General features: G+C 51.9%; 2 protein-coding genes across 2 annotated transcripts; both read left to right on the forward strand.

Moving 5' to 3' along the window:
* Nucleotides 1-232: 232 nt before the first annotated feature.
* LOC34618414 (transcription elongation factor SPT5) lies at nt 233-910 on the forward strand. The gene has a single exon (XM_026336151.1). It carries the CDS (start codon nt 233-235, stop codon nt 908-910), a length of 678 nt encoding a protein of 225 aa, XP_026191936.1.
* Nucleotides 911-2,823: 1,913 nt separating this feature from the next.
* Nucleotides 2,824-13,771, forward strand: LOC34618415. Its single transcript, XM_026336152.1, has 7 exons — nt 2,824-3,405; nt 4,532-4,591; nt 10,590-11,065; nt 11,299-12,521; nt 12,642-12,797; nt 13,108-13,284; nt 13,500-13,771. The coding sequence occupies exons 1-7, from the start codon at nt 2,824-2,826 to the stop codon at nt 13,769-13,771; spliced, it is 2,946 nt and encodes a 981-aa protein (XP_026191937.1).
* The last annotated feature ends 1,116 nt before the right edge of the window (nt 13,772-14,887 follow it).

The following is a 14,887-nucleotide window of genomic DNA, read 5'->3' on the forward strand; positions in this document are numbered from 1 at the left end:
AACGATCCTGGCTCATTCTTATAGTCCCCTCCGCATCAGTCAAGTTGCTGGTATGGCTCAGTTCTTTGAATTCAGTGTTTCATCTTTTTCCTAGTTTCTAAATATCCATTTTGATACCCATGCTTAACATGACCTATTGCTGCCGAGCCGCATCTGACTGCGCGTTCGCCTGTTGATGCGGTCGCCTCTCAGTTGGGGTGCCTTCTTTCTTCCTTCTTGTTGATTCTCGCAAATGTTGAAACGTGCTATCTTTGGTGTTTTGGGCCCTACATCTTGCCACGTAGGAAGCTCCTGTCGAGCTCCCAGCAGGGCTGTGGGGTCCCTGAGGGGACCCACTGTAAGAGGGGAGAAGTGCAGGCAAAACAGAAGCAAAGAGCCAGCAGAATACAAGGAACATGAAACAGATGGCAGTGACGGCGAGGATGGGATGAATCCGGCTGAGGACCCCAAAGTAAGACAGGCCCTTCTGAGGAGAGCAGCAGCCCTCTATTCCTCAGACCCTCGAGGATTTCTCAGGGCCATGCAGAAGCACGAAAGGAAGACGAGGAATGCAAAAGATGAAGATACAGACGAGGAAGAGGAATCATTTCAGCTAATGGACCCGGATACAGATGAAGACACAGACAAGCGGAAACAGGAGACAAAGGCTCGGAAGCGCCTGCAGCAACATACAAATCACAACCAGGAGATACCTGAAGCGGATGAAGAAGCTGAAGAAGAGGAGGATGAGGAGTTCAAACGGGGGAAGTATCACTGCCGGTTGTGTCCTCAAAAGATATTCATTTTCGAGGCCGACCTCGAGAAGCACCTCCATTCAAAGGTGTCGCAAACACCCCAAAGGAATGAGCACCTGTTCAATTCTAAATTATTGCAGTTGGCCACTCTACGCCGCGCATTTTACGGTGTGTAAGCTCGAATTTCTTCCGAGTGCACGTGTATTTGTGGATGTTTAGGCACATATGCGGCGTGAGAAACGTTGGGAGGCCCAGCAGGGGGGGGGCTCCCATGCCAGTAAAGCAGAAAAAGCTTCGGCACCTGGGCCCTCGAAGGCCGCAGAGAAAGGAAAAATGAAGGAGAGTGGCGACAAGCTGGTGAAGAGACAGCTGTCAAGAAGGAGTGAACGGAGGAAGTGAGTCTAGACTTTTAGGAGCTGAGTGGTTTTTTGTGATTGCTGGCTTGTTTATCTTACCCCCATGCTTGTGTATGTGTATATGTGGTTGTGGTACACACGTTGTCCTGCTGTCTTGGTCTGCATTGTCTCCAATTTGCCTCCAAACCACTCTTCTGTATCCTTCTCTTTCCGACCCTGTTAGCTTTCTTTACTGTTCAATTTCGGCGACCGGTGCATCATCCGTGTCTTCCTGTCGTGGCCTCGTGTTTCTTCTGGTCTGTTTTCCCATGTGCCAGTAGAAAGCAGCCTTCATTCGGAAGGCAATCCTGGTTCCTTACTTCTTGTTTTCACAGACCCGTGGATAGCCTTACTCCTGAAGAAATTCAACGAAGAAAGGAAAATTTCAGGCGAAAGAAATTGAGACGACTCGAACGCAAGGCTTATAATCCGACAGAGTAACTCGCTTCTGAATAGGAGAGAACCTTATATACGAATTAAGAAGGGCCCCTACAGCTATTCTGAGCACCCGAGGATCCCCGTGGGGCCATCATATGGGTTGCGTTTCTCTCTGGGGCAGGGACTCTATGAAATATTATCATGAAAGCCTTTTCTTGATAACTGCAACTGCTCGTGAGCCCGCTTCATTCTGGCTCGCCGGATTTTTTTGCTGTTTTCGGATGTTCCTTCTCCATATATGCGGCATTGATGGCCTAATGAATAAGGTTGTAGGAGCTAGAGGGCAACGGGGTGATGGAGATTAATCGCACGCAACAGTGCCATGCCTACTCATCGGCGTCCGCTTCTTGCGTTTATAGCTCGGATTTGTGGTGGGTAGGGAGCGTAGTTGAGAGTTCTATAGGACCACTGGTCTTGGGTGCACTCCATATAGTGCCTAGGACTAGCTGGGGGAACAGAGGGGACCACGGCTGGCATCCAATGACTTGCATAAAATCAGATGATCGGTTATGATATTGTTTCAGCGTGATTTGCTCTCGTCCAAAGCTTTCTGCTGTATTTCATGCGTTGTGCCTACTATTTCGTGACACCCTTTCTGTGTGAACTGCATCCGTAGCGCAACACATGCCCGCTCGACGGTCGGGCAGCCCCGAACACTTGATGCTCATTTTTGAAGAGATAGAAGATACATTAGAACTTTTTTGAATTTGTGCCTGAAGACAAATTTAATGCATCTTATTTCTTGCAGGATAAGCTGCAATTCTTTGTCGATGGTACAGTTTTTTTTCTATGGTTACCCACCAACTCCCCATACCGCGCAATGGTGGCATTGCATTATTTCTATTTAGAAAAGGCTTCTGTAGTTATATTATGAACACTATCATGGTACTTTGCTTTGTCATATATGTATAGCAGCCGGAAGGATTTTCCAAATGTACAAGGGCATCAGGACCAGCTGCTTAATGTGGGCGTAGACTTGGCTAAACAATCCATCTGTTTCGTTTTCGTCTTCTCGTTCTGTTTCTACAAAGAATTTTCAAATTGTTACTTATTCTACAAAGTCATGTCTGAAAGGAGGTCCTTCTCGCCACTGCTCCCGCTGCGTGCTTCAGTGTTGATCGATGCTTGGCTGAGTGGTACTGCTGATTTTGGGTGAACTACCCTTGCATCTACAAAAAAGTGGCCCCAGTAGCGCACGCTTTTGCAATTTGTCTGGTCGAATCTGGTAGCCGTCGATTTAGTTCCCCATGGGACTAATGGAAGGAGCCGAAATGGGGAGACAGCACAGTGACATCCCGTTTCCCTCTTTTACTGCCGATGCAGGGCAACCAACTGTCTGTTTAAATGTACTCACCTACCAGACGAGAGAAGCAGAGGAGGAAATGACTCAGACAGAACCCTCAATGAAGAAGGGAGCTAATACCCATGCCTCCCTGCCAATCAAAGAAGGCCCAACGGCCCCGCATACTTCTATACCGATTTCCTCTCCTTCTCCATCATTATCAGCAACAGCACATGAAGATTACAATGCGTGTCGGTTGGCGCCTAATCTAGGCAGGATTGGTGGAGCAACGACACCCTTGGCGCTTGAGCACTGCGCTTCACCGGTTGGATCTCTGTTCAAAGCAACCATTCTGCACATGGATCACAGAAGGTTGAGGAGACAACTAAACGGCGTCCGCACAAAACGTCCGCAAAAGCGAGTCCTCTTGATGTGCTGTTTTTGTGTTTTTCTTCTCGCGGGGAAAACTGCCTTTATTGAGAAGGAGGAAGGTGCATGGAAATTCGGCCTCGCCCTACATTATGGAAGAATTGAAGAGAAAGCCGCCGTTGTAGCGGTGAGGCTCGGGCTGCTTCGCTATGCGCAATTCGTTTTGGTCTATACACCTCAACTTGAACGCGTTTTGCTCATGAATGCTTACTGATCTATGGCCTGGTGGATACACGTGTGTTCTTGCTAGTGTTGCTCAGACTGGACTTCTTGGCTTAGATTACGCCTAGGCTTTCGTCTGAGCGTTTCGCTCTACTCGCTCACATCCTTTTCATATGTTCATATGCATGTGCATGCCCATCTGTACTCGTCAGCCGTCTTGGATCCCCCCGTCGACTTTGGTGGTACACTCCCGTGCGAATATTTATCTTCCCGTATCTCCTTCTGTCTGGCTTCGCCTTCGTTATCCTTGCCTCTCTGTGTGTTTCTGTTCAGATTATTTTGTTTCTTTGCTTTATAGTAATCCTATCGCGTCGCGTGTCTCGACTGTCCATCCAATGGGGCGTCGAGGTAACCTATCTTTTTGTATTGGGGACCTTCGCGTATACACTGATGTCGCTTTGTATCTTTGGCCGCCCGGTCAGCACCATCGTCGTGCAGCATATCTTGGCAGCATATCTGATCCTCGAGGTAGCCATCTTCACGGCGATAAGAATTCTAATACTTGCTGGCCCCACCCTTGCCAGAAAGGGCTGGTGGTGCTGCTGCACAGAACACCTAAGACTCATCCAACACGAGCCAAACTGCGTCATCTACTCCAGGTACAACGATGGATCAGGTATAACCCCGCACTGACTCTGAGTGTAACGCTTAGGATCCAAGGTCTAGAGCTGCGAATCTAGAGTACAGCATTTAACAGACGCAGTTCAAAATTGTTGCTTGTTTCAGCTTTGTTTGGCAGCGTCCACTGCGTGTTGGCGATCTGCTGTCTCCACTGTTTGGCGAGGAGCCTGCACAACGCGTGGCAGAAATTTGGGAGGCGAGTCTCCGTATGGTATGTCGGCAGCATCTGCTGCAGCAACAAGAAAAAGAATGCAGCAAAGCAGAGAAGCACTCAGGAAGAAGCAGCAGCTGCAGCAGCTGAATCAATATCAGACCCAGCGAGAGGAGACAAGCCTCGACTGTCTCTGACGCGAATGCTGGGGTCCTTTGAGGCCCCTGAGTGGGCAATAGCAGCAACAAATAGTGCTGCCGCTGCCGCTGCTGCTGCCGCCGCTGCTGCTGCTGCTGCCGCGGCAGTAGCAGCAACAGCAGTGAACGCGAATGAAGCCTTTTTTCAGTCCCCTGTAGATAGGTTCTCGTATCAATTGAGGTACAAAGGAGCTGTGGACAGTAAGGGGAGACCCCATGGATACGGCGAGTGGCTCGAGGATCATGAGCTTGGTGAACGGCTGAATGTCGGGAGTCACATAAAGACACGAGACCAAATACATACATACATATATATTATGTTCATATATCTGTCACCGAGAATAAATTTTTTCAGATGGCCAAATTCAAGCGAACATCCCCTACCCCCTATTTCAGATACGCTGTATATAGCTGTTCAGCTTTATCACGTATTATTTCTTCCTCCTTCCACGGTTATCTCACTCTGCCTGTTGTGCGCCTCTGAAGCGAATAAGAGGGAGCACATATAGACCAGGATGTGTCTCTCTACATGCCGTGTTGCGCTTATATAACTGTTTCTACTCTTCCATGCTATGCACCCGTCTTTCTGCCCCTTGTGTGTGTCCTGGCTTCCTTGGATTTGTTATCCACTTTTCGTTCTCTCTTTAATCCTACCGCTTCTTGCGCTTGGTGTCTACCACTTCGGTCTACGATTCCCCCTTCTTTTGTGTGCAGGGGCTTTGGGTACATGGGATCCCAGTGGGTCCTTTTGTGTCTCAAGAAGTGGGGAGCGGCTCTTTATTTGTTTCTGCTCGGGTTGGCTTCTGTTATTCCCATCTGGATGCGTCGCTGCCTTCAATGGCTTCCAGCAGTCGCATCCTGTTTGGTGTCACGACGACAGAAACAAGCATAAGCGGTCGCTTTTTCCGTGGCTTGCCTCGAACCCGCTTTCTTGATCCTGAAGCTGCACGGCTCCTCCTAGACACGGAGACAGATGGCTGCCTCCCAGAGATCGAGTTGCAGCGGCTCCTTAGTTCTCTTCTCCGCAAAAGGGTCGAGGAATGCCATGGCTTTCACACGCCTCAGTCGTGCCTCCGTCTGCTGCAGCATCACATGCACATGCAGTTATCTGCCTCCTGCGCGGCTCCAGAGACAGAAAATGCCCTGGAGGTGCATATCGACAGACACACGAAGGGCATTTGCATTCCCGGATACGAATACGTGGGCAGAAAAAAAAAGGGACTCCCGCAGGCGGGAGGAGCCCCTGCAGAAGAAATCCCTTATCAGGTCCTCATCGTGTGTTCAAATAGACAAAAAGGCCTCGGTGCTTCCTCAAAAACCACTCATCGGCAAAGAAGACAGACGGTCGCCTTCTCTCCAGCGACAGCTGGGCACATAGCCTCCAAAGTAAAGTTCCACGGGGGCATTGCTGACTCCCACGAGGACGAAGGCCCCTGGCACTCCAAGGAGGAGGAAAACGAAAAGATCGTCAGGAACCAGAGACACTCTGAAGAAGTAGCTTCACAGCACTCTGTGTTGGAAGTAGAAGCGGAGAGAGCGGTGGAAAGGCTCGAAAATCGTCTCAACAGGAGTGTCGGCAATTGCAGCAAAAGCGGTAGCAAGAGCGCAGAAGCTCCAACAGCAGCGTTGCAGCTGGATAACGAAGCTACCTGGAGTTGGTGTGATGAGGAGGTGGATGGCATGCCGCAGAGATCCCCCACCCTCCTAGAGCCTCCGGCAACTAAGCATGCGGGCGCCTCTCGGAGAAGGAGCAGGGGGGCCAGACCGACTACCCTCCTCCACAGGCAACGCAACAAGTCAAGTGCTGCATCACAAATGAGACGCCATGAAGGGACTCCAAGAGTTGCGGAACTCTTCGAAGATGAGGACGAGGCAAGGCGATGATGTTTCAGGCGCTCACTCTCTTGTCCTACACGCTACACTTTCACTGGCTCTACCCTTCAGCTCTTGCCGTGTCGACTATCGTATCGAGGTTCCAGTGGTTGTGGCATCGTGCGTGCCATTGTCTGTTCAGTGGCAGCGCAACCGCGCTTTGCTGACAGAGAGAAGGGGGCAGCTGCTGCCATTGGGTTGGCAGGAAGTTGGATCAGAGAGTGACACCGCAGTGATTTACATTCACGGGTTCAACGTGACCTTGGAACAGGTAAGGAAACGCGATCTTCTTGCTACTAGCTCTTCGTTCCCTCACAGTGCTCATTCAGAGCACGCCGAAGGGCATTAAAATGTTGGCGGAAAAATGAAGGGAGAGAGCTACGCGTGCCAGCAGGAGCTGCAAAAGCAGGGAGCAAACGCTGGGAACAAAGAGAGCAGTTAATGAGTGGAGGCTCTATTCTTTTCAGTCCCTAGTTTCACGTGATAGGGCGATCGGTGTTCGTGTTTGTTTTTGTTGGGCCCCTTGCTGAATTGTTTCAAGGTTCCTTGTATATATTTTCTTGTGTTCCCTCTCGTGATGTGCAGGCGTGCTCGCAGTTGGCCCACCTCTTCTCGTTTGCCCGGATGCCGTCCTATTTGTTGCCCTTTGTGTTCTCATGGAAGGGGGTCTATGGGGGTCCCCTTTCGATGCTGGGTTATGCCCCTTCTAAGAAAACAGCGGAACACAGACTAACAAGTAACCGACAGCCATTCAAAACGACACGTCACCCTAATTAAAAGCAGCGGCAGCGAGAGGAATGAGTGAGGAGGTGATGAAAGGGCTAATCAGTAGTAGCAGGAAGGGGTAGGAAGGCAGAATAAATGTGACGCATGGAGAGACACACACAATGGATATATATCTATACATATATATGTAGGAGCAATGAGGGGGGACACTCTCTTTCTGCACACATTTTCCGCTAAACCAAAACTGACTGCTTATACGAACACGCATGTGACGCGCATTTTGAACCCTACCTCATCCTGCCCTCACTACCGCCTAACGCGTTCCTTTTGTGCCTTCTTGCATTTCAGGCGACAGCTTCAGGGAATTCCTCCTATCGCTGAATCAAGCAGGCATAAGAAAGCTTCACCTCATCTCACATTCCGCTGGAGCCCGAGTGCTTCACGCCGGCCTTGCCAAGTGTGTAGACACAGGGTAAGAAGAGACACATGCATGGATAACCTCAATGTCTTCTTTTTGGCCTGGCTTCTCTGCACTGGGGTGTAGCATCTATTCGTCTTGCGAAGGAGGGGGAGAGAGGGAACGTGTGTAAGGGGGGCGGAAATTGGGGCATTTTCATGTGCTTTTACCTTTTGAGTGCTGCTGCTGGCGACAAGGCTGCTTTCTGCAGCGTTCGCCTTGTATTGTTCACTCTTAAGTACCCGAAGAAGTCCACTGCTGCCTTGCTTGCCCGACGCCTCACTCTCTCTCTGCAAGCATCCGATCTTCAAATGTCGTGAGTCCTGACGTTGGCACGCTTTTTCCTCCGGTGCTGCTTTTTTTCAGAGGCATCCTTGAGCTGCTGGAGGAAACGACGCCCCAGGAGAGTCGCCGAGACAGCAGAGAGAGGCCACGCCTCCTAAGAGTCCAGTCAATAACAATGCTAAACCCAGACTTTCCGCTCGCCAAGTTTTTAGAAACAGGGTACTCCCTAATCCGCAGTCTGTGCTCCTTCATCTCCATTTACGGCGATACACGAGACCAGGTAGGAAGGGGCACAGCCACTCTCATAAGTCTTGTTTGTAATCTTCCGAACGGGCATGTAAAGGCAGTGACCACACCGCATCCTTGCTTGCAAGTTGGACACACGGGTATGGGCCTCCATAACAGACGAAGGAAAGCATTCTTGGTTCCCTGAATCCGCATCTACGTACTTCTGCCTCTCTTCTATACCGCTTGTGTGTGTGAGTGGCTCTGCCTAACACCGCAGGCCCTTGCTTTCTCTGAATTGTACAACAGAGAGCTTTGTATGGGAAAACGCCTCTTCTGCTTCCGGTCCAGCCTACAGCTCGAGAGCAGCAGGAGCAGAAACAAGCATCCAAAGAAAATTGACCTGAAGGAAGAAGGAAAGACAACAGAGCACAAGCCCCCCGAAGAGAAAATTCTTGCCGATGTTGCTCCTTCCCTTGTTGCTGAAGATACTGCGGGTGGGTGCATCCTTTCCTGGCATGATCATTACAATGCGAAATGCACAAATACGATGCCAGTAGTTTGCTGCTGCATGAAGAAGTCTTAGAGGTCGGCGAGCAACCAAAAACACCCCACAACGTTGCGTATGCATATGGACGCGCTGCTTCCATTGTAGGGAGCTGGCCCTGCGAAAACGAGGGCCTCGGTGGAAACCCAAAACGGCAGAATCATTCTACGTTTTTAGGAGGTAAATACACTGGCAGAGAGGTGGGAGGGGAGAGAGAAAGCGGCGACTCCAATTGGCTCGATATCGACATCATCGATACAACATTCGTGGAGGGCCACATTGATTTGCTCAAGTGAGATAACAAGGCATATGATGAAAAGCGCCCTTTATTGTCTAAGTTACATGCACACACGACGATAGACAGTATAGCAGCTTTGCTCCTTTTTCCGCTATCGATATAACTGTGGACGCGGTATCGCAGCTACACTCTCGTGCATATTTAATGTCCCTGCGACTACGAAATTTTCTGCTCTATATAGACATTCCTTCTATCAAATCAACCGGGAAATCGTCGATGACTTGCGGGAAATTATCGTCAACGGCGTTAGGGCCCACGCAAGGGTCTCACGACTGGACAGGAGAAGAGGCAACGTCTTCTGCTTCAGGGTTGCACCTGCATCGGTGAAGAGCCTCTATGGATAATGCGGAACGAGAAAAAATGGCACCGAAGGCAGCAGCTACAAGGAAATGATGTGCTTCCGCTGTGTGTGTAGAGTGAGTGTAGGCGGATTTAATCGTTGGAGGTGTTTTGGGTGCTGGTTTGCTCACTTGCTTATAGATGAAAGAGACGTCGAAAACGGGGAAAGAAGGAGGTACTGGCAGACTCGCTAGGCAAGCCGGCTAGGCGAAAAAGGACTGAGCAACAGCCTGCACCTGCTGTCGTGTGTTTCCATCACGACGTTTCCTAGGTTGCTTGATTTCCTTTTGAAATGGATAACCCTAATAAAGGAACAAGCGTTACATCCATCTCTTTCCTCTAATTCTTTCTATGCGTTCATCATTCTATTGATCTCTATGCGTGCAAAGGGAAGTAAACGCCAAGTTCTTTGGCTACCCATCTTGCCTGCCCGTTCGAGACACGTAGTGGTGTAGCCCTCTCTAGCCCGTCAGCAGATGGTATCTCCTCATCTCAAATGTAACGACTCCTTTACTTCACGAGTACACTTCATTTGTAGAAGCATCATGCGTCGTTCGTAACACTTCGCGCAGTTTCTGAAAGCAGGGGCCTCGAGTGGCGAGCCCTCGAGTTGAGTCTGCGGGCGCCGTTTGGGCTCACTCTCTGCAGCAGACACCCTCCTCTCCTGCTTCCAGAGAGCCAAATAAAAGTCTCTTTGCCTGCTTGAGCGTTTTAAAATGCAGTTTTGGCGCCAGATAATTATTTTACCTTTCCGTTCCCCTAAGGATCCCTGCCGTTAGGGCCCCCCACAGATTAGCGCTCTGGGAAGGGTCTCTCCGTCTACGGCGCGGGCACCCCTTCCTCCCGCCTGTGCCCCCTGCGCCCCTTGTCAAAAATATGGCTTCCTTCCGGCTGCCGTTGAAGCCTCATCGGTGGGCCTCTGTCGGAAGGCGGTCCCCAGGCGCGAGCACAGGATTGGGTGCAGTGCCTGCTTCGAATGCTGCATCTCGATCGAGAGGCTCTTCTCCACAAAAGGTCACATCAAGGGCTCCTCACGGGGGCCTGCCATCCTTGCGCTGGCGCGGAAACCCCACCAGGGAGCTTGTAGGAAGCTGCAAGGGGAACAGGCACCTTGGCACAGTGGCGCACTTCGAAGGGCCCCCTACTCTTGGGAAGTTTCCAGGGTCGACGGTTGGGCAAGATGATGCAGGAGAGCCCTTGATCTCCAGAGATCCTTCTGGGGAGCCTCTTCCCACGGCTGAACTAGCAGCCCTAGTCGGTGAGGGCGCTGGAGGAGGCCCTCAAGGAAATCCTCTAGAGGCCTCCAGCGACGGTCTCTCTGGAGCCCCCAAGGCGGCCATCCCCTCCGTGGTGCACGCAACCTCCGCGCAGCTCTACGAGAGTGGGGTTTGCCTGGAAATGGACCGTTTGATTGGGAGCTGCATCGAGGTAGAAGATGTCCTCCAGCTGCTCGTTAGCCATAGGGGTGCCTTGTACGTGCAAAACCTCGTCACCGCCATCAAAGCACTAGCCGAGCTGACAACGAGGGCGGGACCTCAAGACACGGCAGGTGGTGGGAAGAGGGGCCCGCTTAGGGAGCACGGGGCTGAAGTTGGGCCTCAACAGCAACGGGAGGAGGAGCAGCAGCACCCGCATCCCCAGCAAGAAGACCAGTGCGAAGAGAGCAGCCGCGCTCATTCGAGTACTGCACTACAAGGCCCTCGTATGAGGGGCCCCCAGCCCCCTACGTGGCCGCGAGACGGCCGTTCCTTCGCTGCCTTCTTCGCCGCCCTTTCCACGGAGGAAGCTCATGCAGAACGGATTCACTCCCAGCGTAATGAAGCAGAGGATCTCCTTAGAGACCCGAGGTAAGAGCGGATAAGCCTGGGCAGTCTGTTTCCTCCAGCATACCGCCCGCCCTGCCTCGCTCTCAGCCTCTTCTGCATTCTTTCCCAACTCGTGTGTGCCACCACTCCCCTACTCCCCGCCCCCCATCTCGCACCCTTTCTCCTCGCGCGCTTGATCTTGCGATCTCCGCTCATTCGATTCACAGTCTTCATCGATCACCTCCCCCTCCTGGGTATCTGCATGGCGCTTGCAGGTATCACCTTCTTCTTCAGGATTTGAGGACGCATCGTCGTCTCCTTACCTTTCAGGCAGCCGCAGAAGTCGCCCTCTCTCTCAGGGCCCTTCGGCATCCGCATTACCCCCTACTCTCTGCCCTCATTCCTCCCCTGACGAGAGGAGCACTCCCAGCGCTAGGGGGGGGCCCTGTCTCGGCGGGCGCTGAGGACACCCTTCCCAAGCGGCCCTTAGGAGCGACACATGTCCTTCAAATGCGGCAGCAGATTCATTTGCTCCTCGCAGTTGCCAACGTTTACAAGTGGGCCGGATATGCCCACTCCCCCTTCTTTGACAGGGTCGCTCGCATCCTTATGGCGGCTCCTGGGAGGGCCGCCCCTACGCTAGAGCCTTCAAGGGCGGACGCTCCAGAACATCCCGAGGGTCCCGACGCAGCAATGCAGCAGGGAAGAGTCGCTGAGAACAGGACAGAAGCAGCGCATAGAAGGCAGCCGTCGCAGGCACCTTTGGGGTTTGCTGAGGCACACTCCGCTGGTCCCCCACGGGAAGGGGTCTCTGCTGCTGAAGTGCTCCGGTACAGCCCCTCGTTACTCTGTGCCTCTCTAAGAGTTTTATCTTCTGTCACTCTTACCGATGCGCGTGCCCTTGGGGTTCTTTGTGCGGAGGGGGCCCGGGGGGCCCCCCTGGCATCTGCCGCGGATATCACGGGAATGTCCGTGGCTGCATCCATGGGGGCGCCCCGGGCCCGTGAAACTGTTGCTTTGTTGGAGGCAGTCGCTGAAGAGGTGCGCCGCCGCCCTGAGTCCTTTTCCCTCTCCGAGTTGTCTCACTGTGTCTCGTCTTTCCGTCGTGCACTCCTGCATATTCCTTCTGCGGCGGCCTCTCTGACGTCCAGAGCTACATCCCATTTGCAGTTGGCAGCAAGGACCAGGCAAAGGGCCCTTCTGTCTCCTGACACGATCTGCACCCTTCTGAAAGACATTGTCTTTTTTTCCGATCCCTTGGAGACGGACGGGAGCCTTCTTGGGGGTCATGCCCCCGCTGAGGCCAGCGACCCCTCTGAACCTCATGCACAGGAGAGACCGCAGGAAGCCCGCTGTGGCCAGAAAACTCTTACCGAGCCGCCATTAAGGCCCCTTTTAGATGCTGCAGTCGGCTACTTGGAAGAGGGAATTGATGGGATCACCCCAGGAGCGGCCGCTGATGCGGTTTTTGCGTTATCTACAGTTCCGGGGGCTCCAGGTAAGGAAGACGATACTTCCTTCCCACATGGCAGTCATGCACGTGTCTCCGACAGCAGAATGAGGCTTAGCACCAAAGGCTCGATCGCGTTTTCTGCTCTTGTGCTATTTAATCACGCAGAACGCTACGAGTACTTGTTGTCCTTCTTGTTTCGAAAAGTTGGAAGAGATACGTCGTGGGAGAAGGCGAAGGAGGAAACGTTCTGGATCTTCCTGTCTCAAAAGATCCTCTTTCCGTGGCTCCCGCATGAATTGCACCCCAGATGCGTTCGTGAAGGTGGGCTGACGAAAAGAAAATAACCCTGACGTGCTGCCCTTCCTTCGTCTTCTTTTGATGCACTTGGGTCACAGCGTCTTTCTTTGCGCGCTACTCTCTCCCTGGGTGACGTCATTTTCCTTGTCATCTTGTGCCTCTCTAAATGTACCGTATTGCTGCTTTCCCCGGTTAAGAAAAAATGGCCTCCTGCTGGTACAGCTGCCGCTTGTGCACGTGCTGGCGTTGACCTGTCTACCAGTGCTCAGCAAGTGCTGGTGCTGTCCCGGCGGCTACAGTTGGTGTACAAGCTATGTTCCTGATGATGCTGCAGGGCTACGTGCGTGGTGCGTTTCTCGTGGCGGCTTGGGTTGTCCTTTTCCATGCGAAGTGTCTGAGGCTTCTTCCCTGCTTCGGGCCCTTGGGGTGCAGCACCAAAAAAGGATGCCCGTCAAATACAGCCCCTATGAGGCCGATATTGTCCTAAGAGCTGCAGACGGTTCCTTGTCGGGTAGGAATTCATGGTACCTCTGCGAATGCGAGCGCTGGGGCTACTGGACTTGGGCTTGCCTTTGTCACCGCTGTTTGCGACGGCTCTGTTTCTTACCTTTGTTTTAAGCTGCAGCTTGTCGTCCTGTTGTTGTCGCTGACTTCTGGCTACTTTTCAATCATCATCTATTTCACGTTCTTCCTTGCAGTACACTGTCCACCATGCTCTGCTCTCAGCCTTGCTCGTGACGGACGACTGCGCCCGCAATTCTTTTTCCCTTTGTGGGGGGGCTCACCTACTGTCGACTCACCTCAAACACTTGGGCTTTTCTCGCGTGCTCGGCATCCCCAGAGGACCCTGGCGAATGGCTAACAGTGAAGGCAAGAAGCAGATCCTAATTAATCGCCTTGCAGCATTGGAGGGGGCCACCGTCAACCAGCAGCAGCGGCAGCCTGCTGGAAACGCATCGCAGGGAATCTCCTCTACTACCATGCAGAGAACTGCGTAGACGCTATCTTTTTAAATGCAATCATTGTCAACCACAGACCGCCGTTTTGTTAACCTTATAAACTTTTGATATCAGCGCAGTGGGCCGCTTAGCGTTCCCATAATGGCACTCTCTCCTTCTATCTTGTCCAGGCTAAATCGGTTATTACTTATTGCTTCCCAAGATTTTCCTCCCGCCGGCTATTCCACACAAGGTTCCTATCCAAGGAGGGAATGGCAGCCTGAGTTTATGGAACGGAACATTCTGAGCCCTGCCGGCAATCTCACATTGCACTGTTGACTCCAAACTCTCAGCGTACAATATTATTGTCTTCACACGTGGGTACAACAGAGTTGATGCAATCACACGAACAAGTGTGGTAGCTGCTTCTGCTTCTGCTTTCGCTAGTGGTGGTACTGCTGGTAGTGCTCTTATTGCCGCTGCCGTTTCTGCTATCCCTGCGAGGCAAGCTCTGCAGCATCAATAGTCCAAGCAAGAGCAGAGTATTGAATCCACTATTCGCTTCACATTTTTAAAAGCAAGATCCAGGACTAACGGCTATTGTAGCTGGATCCCTTGGATTTAGCATGTAAACTTAAGGGTTAGAGCACTGTTAATGGTGTGCAGCGCAGTACTACTGTATAAAATTATTGTTCTGCGCAATTCTGGTCATCAACCAAGTCTGGAAATCCTTTATGACAGGATGCTTGAATAAGTGTATCGGGGCGCCTGAAGCCGCGGCCGCTGGTGAGGACGATACTAAGGATTTGGAAGGGTAAATGGATGTAATTTCTGCAGCTATACCTCAGCTCATCGTACTCTAGAGCATCCACCACCTACGGTTTTAGAGCCCTCCTGGCTGTATCACTATATCATGCTTCCAGCAATCTCAAGAACCTCGTTCTGTCTTGACCGCCGAAATCACGAACTTCCAACTTGCCGAGGTCGGAACCGTTCTCGCCCACATGCTCCTGCTTGCTAGGGTAGGCGTTGGAAGAAGATATACTTCTGATACTTAGATGGACTGGGATCCTGCCAGTTTGGCGGGGTGTGAGAGTTACAAGGAGAGTTGTGTGGTATCCAGTAGATGAGCGAATTTGTAGGCAATTCTCCAAACATGAAAAAAAGATAGTGCAC

Source organism: Cyclospora cayetanensis, unplaced genomic scaffold (assembly GCF_002999335.1).
Source record: "Cyclospora cayetanensis isolate NF1_C8 unplaced genomic scaffold, CcayRef3 CcayRef3_contig_95, whole genome shotgun sequence".
Classification (NCBI taxonomy): Eukaryota; Apicomplexa; class Conoidasida; order Eucoccidiorida; family Eimeriidae; genus Cyclospora; species Cyclospora cayetanensis.

Bases quoted from the DNA above. Each gene is read 5' to 3' on its own strand.
- LOC34618414 (XM_026336151.1), top strand. From the start codon at position 233: ATGTTGAAACGTGCTATCTTTGGTGTTTTGGGCCCTACATCTTGCCAC.
- LOC34618415 (XM_026336152.1), top strand. From the start codon at position 2,824: ATGGAAGGAGCCGAAATGGGGAGACAGCACAGTGACATCCCGTTTCCC. The intron at 4,592-10,589 runs GTGAACGCGAAT...ACCTCCGCGCAG, and splicing joins CGGCAGTAGCAGCAACAGCA to CTCTACGAGAGTGGGGTTTG. The intron at 12,798-13,107 runs GTGGGCTGACGA...ATGATGCTGCAG, and splicing joins CCCCAGATGCGTTCGTGAAG to GGCTACGTGCGTGGTGCGTT.